This window comes from Nannobrachium achirus, assembly GCF_963921795.1.
Source record: "Nannobrachium achirus genome assembly, chromosome: 5".
NCBI lineage: Eukaryota > Metazoa > Chordata > Actinopteri > Myctophiformes > Myctophidae > Nannobrachium > Nannobrachium achirus.
In genome coordinates this window covers 26,321,258-26,340,250 of record NC_137814.1, presented here as the reverse complement: position 1 = coordinate 26,340,250, position 18,993 = coordinate 26,321,258, and the positions used below count along the sequence as shown (strand labels likewise).

The 18,993-nt window shown below is 41.4% G+C and overlaps 4 protein-coding genes across 4 annotated transcripts in view; all 4 read left to right on the top strand.

Moving 5' to 3' along the window:
* Positions 1 to 18,993, top strand: part of LOC308285878 (histone H1-like) — a gene marked incomplete at both ends in the record, with an annotated part of 500,380 nt that overhangs the window by 418,479 nt on the left and 62,908 nt on the right. The gene's annotated exons all lie outside the window — the stretch shown is intronic.
* LOC308286071 (tRNA methyltransferase 10 homolog A-like) lies at positions 2,697 to 3,590 on the top strand (the record flags this gene model as incomplete). The annotated part of the gene is made up of 1 exon (XM_080727032.1): positions 2,697 to 3,590. The coding sequence occupies one exon, from the start codon at positions 2,697 to 2,699 to the stop codon at positions 3,588 to 3,590; it is 894 nt and encodes a 297-aa protein (XP_080583158.1).
* LOC308285881 (histone H1-like) lies at positions 6,652 to 7,251 on the top strand (the record flags this gene model as incomplete). Its single annotated transcript, XM_080726771.1, has 1 exon — positions 6,652 to 7,251. One exon carries the CDS (start codon positions 6,652 to 6,654, stop codon positions 7,249 to 7,251), a length of 600 nt encoding a protein of 199 aa, XP_080582897.1.
* LOC308285893 (histone H2B-like) lies at positions 11,996 to 12,370 on the top strand (the record flags this gene model as incomplete). The annotated part of the gene is made up of 1 exon (XM_080726782.1): positions 11,996 to 12,370. One exon carries the CDS (start codon positions 11,996 to 11,998, stop codon positions 12,368 to 12,370), a length of 375 nt encoding a protein of 124 aa, XP_080582908.1.

Below are 18,993 nucleotides of genomic sequence, written 5' to 3'. Positions count from 1 at the left end.
AGATCAATGTATCTCTGGCATGCGGGTATGATGATTACGAGGAGGATTATGATGATGAGGAGGATTATGACATGTAAAGCGCAGAAACCATGGAAATAGGATATCGTTGTTTTTTAAAGCAAGGTAGTGGATTTTCATTATACCATATGCAGATTGTGTTGGGATGACACATCCCACTCAAATTGGTTTGAATTCATGTTATATTTGGGGGGAAACACACAGTGAATTACAATCATTTTCAACATTTAGATAGTTTGCTTTTTGCAGTGTCACAACACAGTGATAAGAAGAGTCTGACTTTAACAGTGCATGTGGTTTATGGGCTGGATTTTAATGACTCAAATAGTGTCTACTTCTAACCTATTTCTACCCAGTTGTCCTATAAGATTAATATCGAATCACTACCATTTTGCATGGATATCAGAAGGTTATACTGAACCATTTAATTCATGTTGACATATCCCGTCAAGGTCAGGACCACAATGGAATTGTGTTATCCTTTCAGCATTGTTGTGTAATCATCCCATTGTACTGTTTGCAAACTATTAATAAAGTATTCAATGAATCAAAAAAACTAATTCAGCAATATGATTGGTTTATTGTCTCTGCCAGGCTGAAGGTGTGGCAGAGGTCTGATTTCTGATAAATGTATACATCTGTAAAATAAACCATAAGTGATGTAATGTTTAATTAAAATAAACATGTGCCTGACATCTTTTTGTGTGGTGCATCAAGACAAATAATAAATGTGTTCCATAGTTTATGACCTCACGTAGCGATTTCAATATTTGATTTGTTAAATATGTTTGTTTTGTGGAAATAAGGTGAGGTGAATAACTCATGGATCTCTATTAAATTCAAAGAGTTTTCTCAAATCCTTGCATTTGTCTCTGGACTGAAATGAACATCATGAACCTAAAATGAAGAGTGTCTGACAGAGAGACCCATATAGCAACGGGGTGCTTAACCACATTAACCCTAGTGGCCCCATTATTTTTGGGCACATGTTCAAAGAGTTTCAGACATTTTCCACATACGGTTAGGTTTAGCAAAAATAGCCAGGCCACATTGCTGACAAGCATTGTGATGTTACTCATTGCGAGCTTGTAGGTCAGCAATTGGCTATTTGGCATATAATGACAAAGTCTATAGGTCTTAAGTGGCTAATGTAAATCACACAGCAAAACTAATATTTCTCATAATAACACTTTCATGTAAACGTACACACGCGGCACTAAGGCACATCTGTTTTTACTGAGGTAGTCCAACAAGTAATTAACAAATGAAATGCCTGGGTGGGGATGTTGGGATTCTTTCAGTGCATTTCCACAACATTTATTTTTATTTTGGGGAAGGAGGCTTTTGGTTTTGTTGTAATTTAAGCACTAATAACAGTAGTAGGGGTAATAATAATAATAATAATAATAATAAAAAGGAAATCTAAACTGAAGTAAGTCAAAACCCACAGCAAACCAATTAAATCTGCAAACGGAATGCTAAACTGTTTATTTCACCTCACTCACTTTTAGACATTCAGCTCCACCCTGTGAAAGGGAGAGGAGACATTATTCCATTGTGCTGAACTGTAAAAGATGCTTCACACCAAAACCAGTAGATCGTCAGACAATGAAAACTCCCTGCTGGGATACTAGATACTCATAGTCCTGGAATGTGTGACTTCTTTACAAAGCTCTGGATCATTCATGACCACCCATCTTTACATAAGTGTTTTGGTGCAAATCTAAATCTAATCAACATTTCTAGTATCAGTGACTTCTCAGAGTGGAGGTTGGGGGGGGGGGGGGGGGGGTCCTCCAGCTTTTTGGGCAGTAAAGTTCTGTTTAATCATTTGTATCAAATTACTTTGTTTGTTAAAGCATATTTTCTACCTCATATTACACAGTAAAATCCTCCCATTTGTAACCCTGAGGGAGTTAAACATTGTGGCCGGCATGGAATCCCCCCATAAAAGTTATTTTCAGATTGGATTTTTGAAGGCCTCATATTGGATATATATATATATATATATATATATATATATATATATATATATATATATGATTGAACTCAAGTCTCCATGGCGTGAGTAATCAATAGAGAAAAAAGTCATTTTGGGGTGAACTACTCCTTTAAGGTAGAGTCAAGTGTGTGAGGACTACCAGTCAAGAATAGTACTATAATCGCTCAAGACCAAATCCATAGGGGAAAAAACGTGTTTCCGCCGATGGATTCTCAGATTGTCTGTCAGACAGACAGTATTTGCACAATTTCTCAACTCTCAGCAAACTACATCTCAATACACACTAGTGTTATGCGTACACTAAGTTCATACTGTATACTAAGGCTTTGTGTAAATCTTGTTCAACCAATTCAATTTGTGTAAAGCATACTGTATGTGTTCAGAGAGAGTGTGTGTGTGTGTGTGGGGGGGGGGGGGGGGGGGGTCATTTGCAACTGTGGTCAGTCAAAGCTCCACCCCCTGCTAGACTCATGAGTGACAATAAAAGATTCAACTTCAGACCAAATCCTCCACAACTTTCCACAAGAGGGAACGGGAATACTGTTCCAGACCAGAACACTGAACCTGCTGCACTCAAACTGCTGCAGACTGTCAGCTGTGAACACCAACTTCAGGGAACATTCTAGAGCAGGGAGTGTTACCACGACTGACTGGCTGATTTTCTGCTTTAAGCAGAATGTTTTCTTTTACAGAAGAGTACTTTTTCTGTCCTGTGGGTGAATTTCTGACCAGTGAAGTGAATGGAAGTGCAGCAGCAGCTCTCTCCAAACGGCAACACAAGAAGCTCCTGAAACACCAGAAATGGGAGGAAGAGAGAGAACTCAGAAAACAGAAGCGTAAGGAGAGGAAGCAGCAGCACAGGGTGGACAGACAGACCCAGGGTGAAGAGGCAGGAGCAGCAGAATCCAGGAAGAGGTTCCGCAGGCCTCTGGAGACCATCTCTCTACGCCTGGTGGTCGACTGTGGCTTCGACAGCCTCATGCCACTCAAGGACATTCGAAAGCTTCAAAAACAGATCCAGCGGTGCTACGCAGAGAACCGGCGGGCCTCACACCCAGTTCAGTTCTATCTGACCAGCGTGGGCGGACAGTTGAAACAGTACATGGACGACAACGACAAAGGCTGGGTCAACTGGAAGGACATCAGCGTGAAGACAGAGCACTACCACCAGGTCCTGTCCAAGGAGCAGGTGGTCTACCTGACCTCTGACTCCCCCAACGTGCTGACCCAGCTGGACCAATCCAAAGCCTACGTTATAGGAGGCCTGGTAGACCACAACCACCACAAGGGTATAACCTTTGAGAAGGCCAAGGAGCTGGGCATCCAACACGCACAGCTTCCACTGAGCAGCTTTGTCAAGATGAACAGTCGTAAAGTGCTGACTGTGAATCATGTGTTCGAAATCATCCTCGCCTTCCTGGAGACAGGAGACTGGCAGGAGGCCTTCTTTACCGTGCTGCCTCAGAGGAAAGGAGCCACGCCGCTGGAGCAGGACAGCCAGCCCGCCATGGACAAGGACTCTGACAGTGACTCTGACACCGAGGCAGCCACCTCAGGACAAAGACTCTGACAGTGACTCTGACACAGCGGCAGCCCCCTCAGCCCAGGACAGCACAGGACAAGGACAGGTGCACTGATAGATGTGGTCAAACACCTGGGCAGCCTGACCTTCAAAGTCTTGTGCATAATGCAGAACATTGTCTCTTACACTCCTGTCATTCTGGACCCCAACACTGCCCATCCAAACCACATCCTGTCAGATGATCTGACCGGTGTGACAGGGAAACTACGGCAGCTACAAGCAGGAGAGAGACTGCTAATTCCTGACAACGCAGAAAGGTTTAAGTCATATGACTATGTGCTGGGTTATGAGGGCTGTTTGTGTTATCCTTTTAGCATCGTTGTGCAATCATACCACTGTACTGTTTGCAAACTGTTAATAAAGTATTCAATCAATCAAATTCAGCAACATGATTGCTTTATTGTCTCCGCCAGGCCGAAGGTGTGGACCCATCTTTATGTGTCATTTCAATATATGAAATACTGGTATGTATCATTTTACTTTTAGAAATTAAAAACAAATATGGATTTGACAAATGTTCAAACAAACAAACACAAACTGCTACAAACTGAACTCAAATTACACAAGATATGTGTGACAGATGCATGTTTAGGCTATATTAAACTGTTTCACATATCTATAATATAATATGAATGTAAATTAGACCAAAATAAACCAATCATATTGCTGAAGTGTTGTGTAGCATGACATATTTAGTCTATGATTTAAATGGTTAGACCTAGATATATATAATGAGTTGGGTGTCTTTAAAATGGAGTCCATAAAATACATGCTAATATTCATTTACGTCCTCATGTGACACTACAAAGAAAGCAAAAGCTCTAAATGTTGAAAATAATTGTAAGTTACTATGTTATTACTATCTTATCCATGCCAATAAACAAGAACATGTTCCAAAGTCACAAAACAAAACATCTTCACACTATTATTATTATTATAGTGGGGAGGGAACAGGTGGTGGAGATTAACGGTACCCTGTCCCCCCCCCTCCCAGTAAGCTGTGGAGTTCCCCAAGGTAGCATACTGGGACCTCTGTTGTTCCTAATATACGTGAACGACATGGCATCTGCTTGCGACTGCAACCTGTTCCTGTTCGCGGATGACTCGGCTCTCCTAGTCTCGGGCAAGGACCACTTGCAGGTTGAAAAGACACTTAACTCTGAACTGAGTAAGATCTGCACATGGCTTAACGACAACAAATTATCAATTCACCTGGGCAAAACCGAGTCCATCCTCTTTGGATCAAATCATAACCTCAAAAAGGTAGAGAACTTCACAATCAAAGTGGGTGACAAGGTCATAACACGAAAAAACGAAATCTCCTACTTAGGATGTATCCTTGAAGCTAATCTTTCCAGCGAAAAGATGACTTCAAAAGTAATACAAAAAATCAACCAACGAACTCGTTTCCTACAGAGGATCGCCCCAATGGTCAACTTCAACACACTGAAGACCATAGCTGGTGCAATAATCCAGCCCCTCTTTGACTATGGAGTCCACGTATGGTATCGTGACGCCCCACAAGCCCTAAAAACTAAACTCCAAACAGCCCAAAATAAACTAATTAGGGTCCTGCTTAACCTTCCCAATCAGACTCACCTCACCGCTACTCACCAGTTAAGAGTGGGGTGGCTCAGAGTAGATGACAGAGTACAGCAACTTGCAATGGGCCTGGTGTACAAGATACACTACACCACTATGATACCCAAGTACCTGTCAAAATACTTTAAAAACGTTAAGGATGTCCATAATTACAACACCAGAGGCAGTGCCACAGATCACGTTCAACCCAGAGTCAAATCAAAGAAAGGGTCGAACTCGTTCTTCTGCTACACCACAAAAATGTGGAATGCCTTACCGAAGGCCATAAAGGAGTGTGGATCACTAGCATCCTTTAAAATTGCCCTAAAAAACCACTTACAGGCAGCAGCCGTTCACAACTGGTAAAAACCTAGCCCAACCCTACCCTCCCTGCACCTTCCTTGTATATACTGTACATACTGATTGTTTAGACTTACTGTTACCTGCCCCTTCCTTGTATATATTGTATATACTGTACTTACTGATTGTATAGACCTACTGTTTTCTTTTTTTCTTTACATATCTACTGCATAGTACTGTGTTCTATTTGTCTGTCATTCAATGTTATATGAGATACTTTAATGGTTTCCTGTTGAAATAAGCTTAGTCTTTTCATGGATCTCCTTTTAGTAGACCTTGTACCAGTGAACTGTACCGTCATGAATCTGTACATTTTCCTATGCAAACTTCTAATAAAGCCTTCAATCAATCAATCAATCAATCAATGGTAATAAATGGAAGGCGCCATTGTGCCAGTGAAAGTGTATGTCATAATCACATACAGATACCACAGTTGATTGAAAATGTGAACACATTTCGTTTGCTGTAGTTTGTCACAGTAAGATATGTGTCCACAAATCCATCTAGTGTTGCACAAACTGTCATCTGTCATTTGAAGTCGGGATCAACTCCACCATCATGCTGCCGTCAACTGGGGTGTGTTTACTGGGGTCAGAAAACCTTCTATTTATAGCAAAACATATGGCAAAACAATAGTATAGTTTATGTTATTGCGTCGCCAGGTATGTATGCTAATAGGATTGTGAGTATTGTTGTTAATTTAACATAGTTTGAAATATTTTAGAAGACAAATGACAGAGGAAACACTGTGCTCTGACTGTGGAAGGGTGAGGTTTTGAGCGTATCACTTAAAAACGAGAGCGTTTTTTTCATCGCAGGTTTATTGGAAACAAAAAGGCACATGTGTGCTAACTGGCCAGCTCTTTGTTTCATTTCATAACATGCACCGTCGTTTGTTATAACTTGTTTTAATCGAGGAGAAAACACAAGTGGCACATAAGCCACCCAGACAAGAGGAGATGTGTGTATGTTGTCTCTATATGGTTCTCATCAGAGCAGTGCTCTGGTTCTCATGTGGTGTTTAAGTCCAGCCCCTTCAGAGCGTTCAGCACCAGTCTGACAGACCTTGCATTACAGAAGGAAGGACGAACTACTATCCGAGAAAACAATGGCAGAAGTCGCACCAGCTCCGGCCAAGGCCGCCAAGAAGAAAGCAGCTCCCCGACCCAAGAAGACCGGCCCCAGCGCCACTGAGCTGGTCGTCAAAGCCGTGTCCGCCTCCAAGGAGCGGAGCGGTGTGTCCCTGGCTGCCGTCAAGAAAGCTCTGGCTGCCGGCGGCTACGATGTGGAGAAGAACAAGGCCCGCGTCAAGATCGCCGTCAAGAGCCTGGTCGCTAAAGGCACCCTGGTCCAGCTCAAAGGCACCGGCGCGTCTGGCTCTTTCAAGATGAACAAGAAGGCAGAAGCGGTGAAGGCGAAGAAGCCTGCTGCAAAGAAGGCAGTTAAAGCAAAGAAGCCCGCTGCCACCAAGAAACCCGCAGCGGCCAAGAAGCCCAAGAAGGCGGCAGCAAAGAAGCCCGCCGCCGCTAAGAAATCACCCAAGAAAGCGAAGAAGCCCGCCGCCAAGAAAGTAGCAGCTAAAAGCCCGAAGAAGGCCGCCAAGAGCCCCAAGAAAGTGGCTAAGAAGCCCGCAGCAGTAAAGAAAGTTCCAGCCAAGAAGGTTGCCAAACCCAAGGCAGCAAAGAAGGCAGCCCTCAAAAAGAAGTAAACCGTCTTGTCAATCTTTATACCCACAAAAGGCTCTTTTAAGAGCCAAACACTTCATTTTTATAAGAGTATCCTCGTGTATTTGTTCATGATATGCGAGTTACTGTCTGGAATAATAATATGCGAGTTACTGGAATAATAACCAGTCTTATAACGAGTAGAGATAATGTCAACATACAGTTAAGACAAAGTTTATGAAACTTTATGAACATGATCACCCCATAGTTACCACGCCTCCCCTATGACGTCATTTTGTTAATCCATAAATCACTGTTTGACATAACATTGATATCGAATAGTAAGTAGCCTGCTACCATTGTTAGATCAAAATCATATACGTAATTATAAATGGTAAACCCTGGTCCACCTCTACATCATGTGCAACACATGGCAAATGTCACATTGCTCAAATAAGCGAGACAAGAAGTCAGGATTAAAACGTAATTATTGATGTAATTATTGACTATACCTCTATTTAGGTTTTGTCGTGACAATAAAACGTTTAAACTTGAGAGTCGAAAGAAATGATATGGCCCAGAGGGTGTGCTATGCATGTATTCAGTAACACCAAATGTACATTGACTAGAATATTAATAGGGGAGTTTAAAAACAATGAACAACAATCATGATATAGAGGACTTGACGAGCAATATTACTATATGGGGTGATGTGACCGAAATGAACAAAGGGGAGGTGCGTGTGTATGGCAACGCCCACATAGTGCCTGACTGCCTGTCCTCCCTTACGTCCTCAGAACACACATAAAACGGCATGGCTTACAGCTCTGGAATCATTCACTTCTGCATCTTCAACTGATCTGAAGCTTGAAAATGAGTGGGCGTGGCAAAGGCCTCCGCCTACAGGCAGGTATGGGGGACACAGATTGTCCCAGTAATGCACAGAGTTTAATTAGTATCCACAAAAAGAAACTACAAAGTAAACATTTTGGTGCAATTTTAAATGACAATGGTCAATTAATAGAAGAAGAGAAAAGAAAAAGGGAAACCATAAGAGAACTATGTGAGAAAATGTATCAGAAAATTAATATTGATAAGACAAAGTTGCATAGATTTCTTTATTCTATTTTAAGCGAGGTTGGCCTTAATTCAGCAGGTGGGGAAATTACAAAAAATGAAGTAAGAGAAGCAATCTCACTTTTAAGTAAGGGTAAGTCGTCAGGCCCAGATGGCCTGCCTAGTGAGATATATCTCTCCTGTACAGAGGATTTGGTGGACATGCTAACTTCAGCCTTTAATGATGGAATTAAAGCAGGCAAAATGCATACTTCCTTTTATCACGGTATTATTTCTTTAATATATAAAAAAGGTTTAGTGCATAATTTAGATAATTGGAGACATGTCACATTAATGAATGTAGATTATAAAATTCTTGCTAAAATAGTGGTAAGTAGATTAAATAATGATTTGGATAAAATTATTGAAAAAGAACAAACTTGTGCCATTAAGGGTAGGCTTATGTGGGACAATTTGGGGCTGTTGAGAGAAATTACTGGTGGTGATGTTAAAGAGGAGTTTTTTATAGTAAGTTTAGACCAAAAAAAGGCCTTTGACTATATTTCAAGGGAGTATTTATGGGAGGTCTTAAATGCATATGGTTTTAAGAATGAATTTATTAATTTAATTAAGTTACTTTATGCGGAGTCTACAGTACAGGTAAATGTAAATGGTGTTTTGACTGAAAGTTTTGATATTAAGAGGGGCGTAAAACAGGGTTGTCCGCTGTCCGCAGCGCTCTATATTTTAGCCATTAACCCTTTGTTAAAAATAATTAAAAATGATAAAAGACTCTCAGGTATAAAAACCAGTAACGGTGAGAGGGTGGTCGTCCTGGCCTACGCTGACGACGTGACCATCATAATAAAAAATAAGTTTGAGCTAGACGTTATAAATGAGCACTTGGCACTTTATGAAGAGGTCTCGGGTTCTAAGCTGAATCCAGATAAAACGGAGGGTGTCTGGTTCGGGAGGAGGGAGGCCCGGCCAACAGTAAATATAAAAGACAGTGAAACATTGACAGTCTTGGGCATCAAGTTCAGTAACAGTGATAGCTATGGGAAAAACTGGGATGACAAGGAAAAAATTATAAAAGAAGAATTAGATAAATGGGAAAATAAATCATGTCGCTATAAAATGAAGATTATAATTATAAAATCATGTGTTGTATCAAAACTACTATTTCTCGCAACGATTTTTCCTCCCAAGGACCAGACACTGAAAAAGTTAAATAAATTATTGGTCAACTTTATTTGGGGAACCACCAGGGAGGTGACCAAAAGAAACCTCTTATATAAAAATAAGCGTTTTGGAGGTCTTGGAGCTGTTGACCTGGGATTAAAACTAAAAATTGCCTTCTGTAAAAATGTAGCTTCCGGCTTTAAAAGAAGTGCAGTATGGATTGGCGAGGCTTTAAGCTGGACCAAAAAGATGGGCCGAGCAAGGAACTCTTTTCCCTATTTTAAAATCATGTATGGTGATTTATTGTGTAATTCTGCACATCTGAATATTGATTGGACTGAAATGTCGAGCAAGAAAATCTATGGTGTGATATGTGATGATTTGTATGGTGGCGTTTTCCCCTACAGGGATCTGGATGACAACCAGAAGCAGGTGTGTCTAAAAAATATTTGGAGTAAAAACTTGTCTGAAAAAAAGAGAGACGTCATGTGGCTTGTTACTGTAAGACGACTAGCCGTTAGGGCAGTTGTAAAATGGAGTTGTTTTGTAACAACAGTTAAATGCCCATTTGTTAATTGTGACGAAGATGAAACTATAGAGCACCTGCTGGTTGATTGTTCCAGATCGCAGTATGTGTGGGGGAAAATGGCCCGCATTGGTTTCACTGTAAAACTGAGTTATAACGCGGTAATGTATGGTGTTTTTGACGAGAAGCTTTCACCCATGGACCAGGACTTTTATTGGTCTGTTGTATGTACCACAGTGAATAAACTGTGGAATACACGTTGTGCAATGACTATTAAGCAGGAGGCCATCTCTGGAGAGGTGGTCTTTAAACAGATAATTACTGAGTTGAAGAGACAAAGAACTTTGGACTCTAAACAAGCTATAATGAAGCCGTGGCACCTTTTGACTTTGTAATATGTACTACTTTGCTCTTATATTTATTATATTTCTATTTTTCTATTATGTTTTTTGTTGCTAAAGACTCGGACCTGATATTGAATAAGGGGAGGGGTTAAAACGGAAAGTAATGACCTTACAAATATATTCTATATGCGTCTATTATTTTGTATTTAAATGCATTTGAATTTTGAAAGTGTTGCTTTTGAATTGTAGAAAAAAAAAAAAAAAAAAAAAAAAAAAAGCAAAGGCGGAAAGGGACTCGGAAAAGGAGGCGCCAAGCGTCATCGCAAGGTTCTTCGTGATAACATCCAGGGAATCACCAAGCCCGCCATCCGCCGTCTGGCTCGCCGTGGCGGTGTGAAGCGTATCTCCGGTCTGATCTACGAGGAGACCCGCGGTGTTCTCAAGGTGTTCCTGGAGAACGTGATCCGTGATGCCGTCACCTACACCGAGCACGCCAAGAGAAAGACCGTGACTGCCATGGATGTTGTCTATGCTCTGAAGAGGCAGGGACGCACTCTGTACGGCTTCGGAGGTTAATAATGCTGACTTGATCTACCAACAAACAACCCAAAGGCTCTTTTAAGAGCCACCCACACGTTATGTAATGAGTTTATTCCTGTTTTGTGCGGAAAACTGTAGGTGATTGTATACAAGTTCATATCCAAAACATTAATATACTGTACTGCTGAATCTTCACAATGTTGAAATTCAAGTGTGCGAACAGGCAGGAATGTTGTTTACACACCATTTAAGACGCGTGACTAAAATGGAGCCTCGCAAACAATATTTGGTTTAAGACGTAACCTGTCTTTAACTTGCGGAATAAGTTGTGATTTGTAAACGTGAAGCAGTATATTACGCTCTGCGATGAACCATAGTACAAGTGGGTTTTAACGAGCGCTTGTGACTCTGCCAATATTAGACTATGAACATGTAGAGGCGGGAAAACACACTCAGTCAGCTCATCATTATCTTACTTTGGAATACTCAGAATACAGAGTTTACATTACAATGTCCCAACTGAATTTAACTGAAGTGATGGCAACGGTTCGGCTTTCATTCAGTAATAAACGGGCCAGAAATGGAGAAAATAGCACACACACACACACACACACACACACACACACACACACACACACACACACACACACACACACACACACACTGCTTCCCGCGCACCCGGTTCTTTATGTTGGCTTTGATACCCCAGAAAGAGCGGAATGACATTTACACATTAGCCTTTAATACTTATTAACTGTTTCTTTTATTATAGACTAATATTAGGAATAATGCCATTGTCTCAATGAATAGACAGATTGATATAGTCTATACCTTTTGTAAGTCAAGAAAGCACTATGGCTTGTTTCCATTGGGGACCTTTATGGACATAGTTTACAATATTATAATAATAATAAAATACTTTCACGTTAAATATATACATTTACCCTAAGTGCATATTTAGCCGCTCAAAATAAAATAATACAGAAACAAAGACACCTCCCTCTTTGTGGGAGGATCAGATCAGCCAATCATATGCTGGGAGTCATACACCACATTTGCATTGGCTGTGTATAAATAATGGTGCGACGGCGCTCTCTTATCTCATTCTTCACTGAAAGCCATTGATAGAATACCGTCGCAATGCCTGAGCCAGCAAAGCCAGCGCCCAAGAAGGGCTCCAAGAAAGCCGTCTCTAAGACCGCCGCAAAGGGCGGCAAGAAGCGCAGAAAGTCCAGGAAGGAGAGCTACGCCATCTACGTGTACAAGGTCCTGAAGCAGGTCCACCCTGACACCGGCATCTCCTCCAAGGCCATGGGCATCATGAACTCCTTTGTCAACGACATCTTTGAGCGCATCGCAGGTGAAGCCTCTCGTCTGGCTCACTACAACAAGCGCCGCACCATCTCATCCAGGGAGATCCAGACCGCCGTCCGCCTGCTGCTCCCCGGTGAGCTGGCCAAGCACGCCGTGTCTGAGGGCACCAAGGCTGTCACCAAGTACACCAGTTCCAAGTAAACTGTTCTGTCTGCTCTAAACACAACGGTCCTTTTAAGGACCACCCATATTTTCCAAGAAAGTGTTCCCTAAATGCTATCAAATGCCTAGCCTAGCCGCCTGTCTTTGACAGATCAGATCTTTTAGCGGCGTACACGCTAAGGATGGTTACATGTCTGACTGGAGAGCGTACCGCTATGGACTATTTTATTTAGTAACTGGGGTGACAAAGTCTCCAAGTATCAAAACACTAATAGTAAAATATCAGCTGTGTATATTGAACTGCGAAACGTGCGAATGAAATGCACAATTGTCATTTATGAGATCAGTGTTCCATATTTTAATTCCTTTGCTTTTTTATTGTTAAAGACTTTATTGAAAATGTGCAGTTTTAGTCATTTTTAAGCATTTACATTAAATGAGAATAGGCATGTCTATACGTACAGAAAATATAAGGGCATTACTTTTCTTCTTAAGTCCCCCCCCCCCTTTTTTTCCAACATCTAGCCTTTAGGTAGAAAGCACAAAGAAAAATAGAAACATAATAAATATAATAATTATTAATTCCTTTGCCCTGGCCTCAGTTTAGAACTGTGTAGATTAAAACGTTATTGCAGTTTTATTAATCCAATGCTATCAACCGTACACATGACGGCCGGGCTACACCAGAAAAACCCCGCCTTAAAATGGCCCAGAGCGCCCTAATAAAACTGATGGATTAGGTCGGATTCTGAAATGTTACATGAAAGGATATTCCTATCACTACGTTTATTAGCTCATGAGACCTAATATGCACAACAGTGCAGATGCACGCACAGTAGGCTACTTTATGTCCTCTGTTTGTATAGCGACAGTAGGCCTATAAATGAATTACATAGAATATTGGCTTGGCTTCTTGGACAACCGTTTGATTTAGGCTACCACACAAGCCCGGGAATCTGAGAACAAAAGGCTTTGTCACAGGCAATGAGCGGTTATTTGCACTTTTCAAAAAAGGGTAGGGTGGGGTGGGGGGTCCGGGTCGAGATTTTCTAAAGCCGTTTCCCAAACACTGGGTCGGGACCCATTTCTGGGTCACGGATCAATCTTTTTGCGTCACAACTGGAGTAAGAATGTATGAAATATGTATCATTTTACTTTTAGAAATTAAAAACAAATATGGGTTTGACAAATGCTCAAACAAACACATCTAAAACATAAAAAAAGAGAAAACAGGTTAGATGTGTCAACAATTCCTACTCTTGAGTGGAGTAGAATATATGCATGAGGCATGTCTTAGCATGTAGGCATAGAGAACTCACTAAATAACAAGATGGACCATGACCAGACTTTACAGCAGGGGTCTTCAACGTTTTCAGGCCGGGGACCCCCAAACTGATGGGGAGATGGAGCAGGGACCCCCTACCACCTCGTAGGGTGGGGGGGTCGGGGCTACGACATATTTTTTATTTAAACAAGTACAAGTTACAGCGAGCAGCGTGGGCCGTACCACTACCAGTTCTAAACATACTACTTATTAACTGAGAACAAATGTCAATCATATCAACAATCTGTCAATTGCATAGTAATCATGTATTCAAGCTATTCAAAATGGATAGAATCATGATTTATTTTTTAACATAAATGTGGAAAATGAAAAAAAAAAAAAAAAAAAAAAAAACATTTTTTGAAATCTTTTTTTTTTTCAAGCAATAATTTCGCGGACCCCCTGCAGTACCTCCGCGGACCCCCTAGGGGTCGCGGACCCCCTGTTGAAGACCCCTGCTTTACAGTAAAAGCTGATGTAATGTCTTTCTGAAAGCGTATAATGACCTTACATGTCCACTTTCAGAGTTAAACTAACGCCTGGTTCTATTGTGTTGTTGTTATGGGGCCATATACTGACTATGCTCTGTTTATTTAATGCTATGTTATAACACTGTTACTTATTTATAGGTCTACTTTGTGAAAATAAAATGTGATTTCACAATTATACCACTAGAGGTCACCGCCTGCTTATGGACACCAATTGGCTTGTATGTTAATGCATTCAAATCACATAGTAGTTCATAAAGGAGAAAAAGCGTTTAATTATATAAGTCTAGACCAGATTTGAGATATTCTCTCCTATATATTGTTCTCTACCTAATAGAGTTGTTGAATAAAACCAACTTTTGGGTAACTAGATGACATGATTATTATCCCTATAATATAGTCGTTACCTAAATTTTGTGTGTGTGTGTGTGTGTGTGTGTGTGTGTGTGTGTGTGTGTGGGTTGGACGAGATACTTTTGAAGAACTATGTAATCTATCTATAAATGCGACAAATCTCTGTCTGTCTGTCTGTTTGTTTGTTTGTAATCCGCGTATCTCGAGAACCGTTCGTCCCACCGGCTTCAGATTCGGCACGCGCGTTCCCCGCCGCCGCGCGGAGTGCAGTGCCGGGCCTCGACCCGACCCGACTCGCGGTTTTCCGAAACCGGCGCGAAACGTTCGGAATCTCCTTATGCGGAGCTGATTGTTGACATCAGGCTGTTCCGGAGGAAATCGGCGCAAGCGCTGAGTCATTGTGACATCACTTCATAAAAGGCTCTGACATCACGTACGCCACATGAGTCAACACAAAATCTCTGTGAATGTGTATGTATGTATGTAATCCGCGTATCTCGAGAACCCTTCTTCCCACCGGCACGCGCGTTCTCCAGATATGGGCATAAAGTCTGACATCAGAGTTTTCTGCAACCGGTACTGTGTGTGCAGAGATCTTCATATATGGGCATAAGTGGACAAAGACAAACAGATGGTCAAAACGGGTCCTATGACAACAGGTATATTGGGGTTTGCATTAAAGGGTGGGGCATTCATGGGGTTTGCATTAAAGGGTGGGGCATTCATTCCCTATTTCAAATTCGGCACGTGCGTTCCCCACCGCAGCAGGTAGTGCAGTGCTCGGCCTCGACCCGACCCGACCCGATACACGATTTTCTGGAACCAGCACGAAAGGTTCGGATTCTGATGTCTGACATCAGGATTTTCCGGAACTGGCCAAAGATCTCCATATATGGGCATAAAGTGGACGCAGACAGACAGATACAGATATCTCCATATATGGGCATAAATGGACACAGGCAAACAGATGGTCAAAACGGGTCCTATGACAACAGGTATAATGGGGTTTGCATTAAGTTTGTCTCCTCCTCCATCTGTTTGTCTGTGTCCCTTTATTCCCATTATGGAGATCTCTGTATCTGTCTGTGCCTCCGACTGTGTTGCAGACACAGTGCCGGTTCCCCCTTTAATGCAAACCCCATTATACCTGTTGTCATAGGACCCGTTTTGACCATCTGTTTGAAAAAGCGACAGAAATCTCATATATGGGCATAAAATGGACGCAGATAAACAGATATCTCCATATATGGCATATATGGGCATACAATGGATGCAGAATCACAAAGATCTCCATATACGGGCATAAAAGGGACACAGACAGACAGATACAGAGATCTCCATATATGGGCATAAAATGGACGCAGATAGACAGATATCTCCATATATGGGCATATATGGGCATAAAATGGACCCAGGACTATAACTGCAGTGATCTCCATATATGGACATAAAATGGACACCGACAGACAGACAGATACAGATATCTCCATATATGGGCATAAATGGACACAGGCAGACAAATGGTCAAAACGGGTCCTATGAAAACAGGTATAATGGGGTTTACATTAAAGGGCGGGGCATTCATTCCCTATTTACATTGTTCCGAGTTGGCCAGGTCGCCGACTAGACGCTGGGCCGCCCGAAGGGCGGCCCAGCTTCTAGTTGGATTAAATTAGGCTGTTAAAATAAACATTGTAGACCCCCTCAACCCCCACTTTCACTTTGAGAAGCCACTGATAGACATGTTGATTAGATTTTACACCAAAACATTTAAATACGTGTGATTGTGAATGATTCAGAGCTTGAGTATCTATCACCTTGCCGATATTTAGAAACATCTAAAACGATATCTGATTTCATCTACTGATGTGTTATCTTACCTAATGTGTCTTTTTGTCTTTTTCTCTCTTTTGTGCAGTTTCTGTTTTTATTTCTGTATTGCACAGCTGCTCTAGTAGATCGAGTAGATAAGTTGTATTATGTTGTATTGTTCTCATTGAACCTTTAATCTGTCTAATTAATGATTCCAAATCAGCCCGATGGCTTATTCCTCTCCTTGCACTGTATTTTGTTGCCTTGATATGTATTGTTCTACTTTTTTATAACAATTTGATAATAAAACTAAACTAAACTATACAATGAGGGCCATACCTGACAAGAAAATTGCGCACAGGACAGTGGCAAAGGCCAATATTGTGACACACAGTGTGTGACGTGCAGAGATCACCTATGTTTGTACATTGTTGACATAATCTATGCCCAATCGGCCAACAAAGGGAGGCCATGTTGAAAGAATCTAGATCTACAACTACATCTAAACTTAATGAGCCAATTTGTGATCAGCATAAATAATTTGAATTCACTCAGACATTCAGCTCTGTCCTGCGGGGGAGGGAGGGGAGGGTGTTGAACTCATCAAGATGCTTCACACCAAAACCAGCAGATACTAGATATTCATAGTCCTGGAATGAAGCGCTTCTGTACAAACCAAGAGTAAGCGTTTTGGTGTAAATCAAATCAGCATACCAGTGGCTTCTCAAAGTTGAGGTGAGGGTTGAGGGGATTAAAAAAATGCCTATTTTAATCATTGTAATCAAAGTTTGTGATACCCACTTGTGCACAGTACATTCCTCTGTGCTAATGTGTTGCACATGTAACTCTGAGAGGGTTGAATTGTGGGAGATGTGATATATTTTCCAGGCATGTTCAGATTTGTAGGACTCATGCAAGTCTTTGAGTCAATGCGTGATTCATAGCAGAGAGTACAGTACACCAATCAATATCTGTCAAACTAATTCATGTAAAACCAGCAACTGAGCTAAAAGTCTGGTACAATAGTCTGTTATTAATGGCCCTGTTTTCACTGGCAGCCGCATACAGCCTGAATCAGATCTGTGTCACATCCAGATTGGAATCTGATTGCTTCCATGTGAACCAATTTTAAACCAATCGGATTCAAATTGGATGTGGCACAGATCTGATTCAGGCTGGATTTGGCTGCCAGTATAAATGGGGCCTAATAGCCTGAAAAATGCTTGGTGAGGAACACGGAAATGGGTTGAACCTCAACAAGAAGAAATGCTCCGAGTTGGAGCCACACCTTTCCTTTGAATTGACTATCAACATGACATGTCCCTGTCAAGCCTGCTGCACACTGGGCTAAACATGGGGACCAAGGAAAATCTTCCTAGCTATGACAGTCTGTATGCATTATTGTTACTGTAAGTTGTCATTATGTCCAAATAGTTTTGTGAGGGTTAGACAACCTGTGTTTTTAGACTTACATTATTGAATAAAAATGTGCATGTAACCTGGCTTCCTGTACTGTATATTCATGCTGGCAAACAGAAACGCACCCACACATTTAACATTAGTGTGGTTGCTGCTATATGCAACACCCTGTTGTTACTAGTCCAGTTCAATACGTCCAAACATGAAAGGTTCGTTCAAATCTTCGGGGGATTGGGAAAACTATACATTTTTGGAAACTTCAGAGTATAACAAATAACCTCTCATTATTAAGCAAAATGTATACTTCATCATACAAACAATATCAATGTTAGGAGATCTACAAGCTGGCCTGGGCTGCCGGTGTGGTGGTGGTCCGGGCACCCCAGGCTACAACGCCAGCCTGACATCGTGTCGCGTGTTTGAATCCTGTTCCCGACGACCTTGAATAAATAAATCCTGGAATTGCACTTGTGTGCCGGTGGTTCCCAATCCATTTTCCTGTATCTTCTTCTTGAATGAATGAATGAAACTTTATTTGTAAAATCGCAGTGAAACAGCGTTTGAACCCTTTGACAGCCTGTGCCAAATTTTAGACAGAAGTGGGTTTCCGATCAGTAGTAGTCTATTTACCATTCATTTATTACAGCCTTTTTCTTATTCTTTTTTTTTCACAGGTTTGTGTACTCAAGCCATCATTTACCCAGTATTAACAACTGACTATTCAAACATCTTAGGAGTTATATACTATGGTTTCTTTCTTTCTTTCTTTCTTTCTTTCTTTCTTTCTTTCTTTCTTTCTTTCCTTCCTGATGCCCATTGAAAAAAAAATATCAGTGTAGGCCCTGAACTGGCACTTCATTGTGTTCTCTTCAGTGGTATGTTTCTGTCAATGGGGCTTTTAGACATCAGTGGCTGCGTTTGAGATGCTAAATTCTTATTGGTTTATTGAATACTTTATTAACAGTTTGCAGAGAGCAGCTACAGGGAAGTACAATACAAGGTCTGCTAAAATGATTTTTCCAAGGAAGTTTATGGCTTGTTTCCATTGGGGTCCTGTGTACATATACAATACAACGCTAAAACATCATATGTGAAATGCCGTGGCCTGTCATAGCATCTCAATGAGGCCAATTGAATTAATGAAGCCAATGAAATGTGGTGTAGACGCGGATGCCAATCGGTCCGATCGGTCCTGTGGTACTCGAGATTATCTGTTCTAAAACAGGCAGACAGGCGGACAGATGGACAGGCGGGCGGGAAGAAAA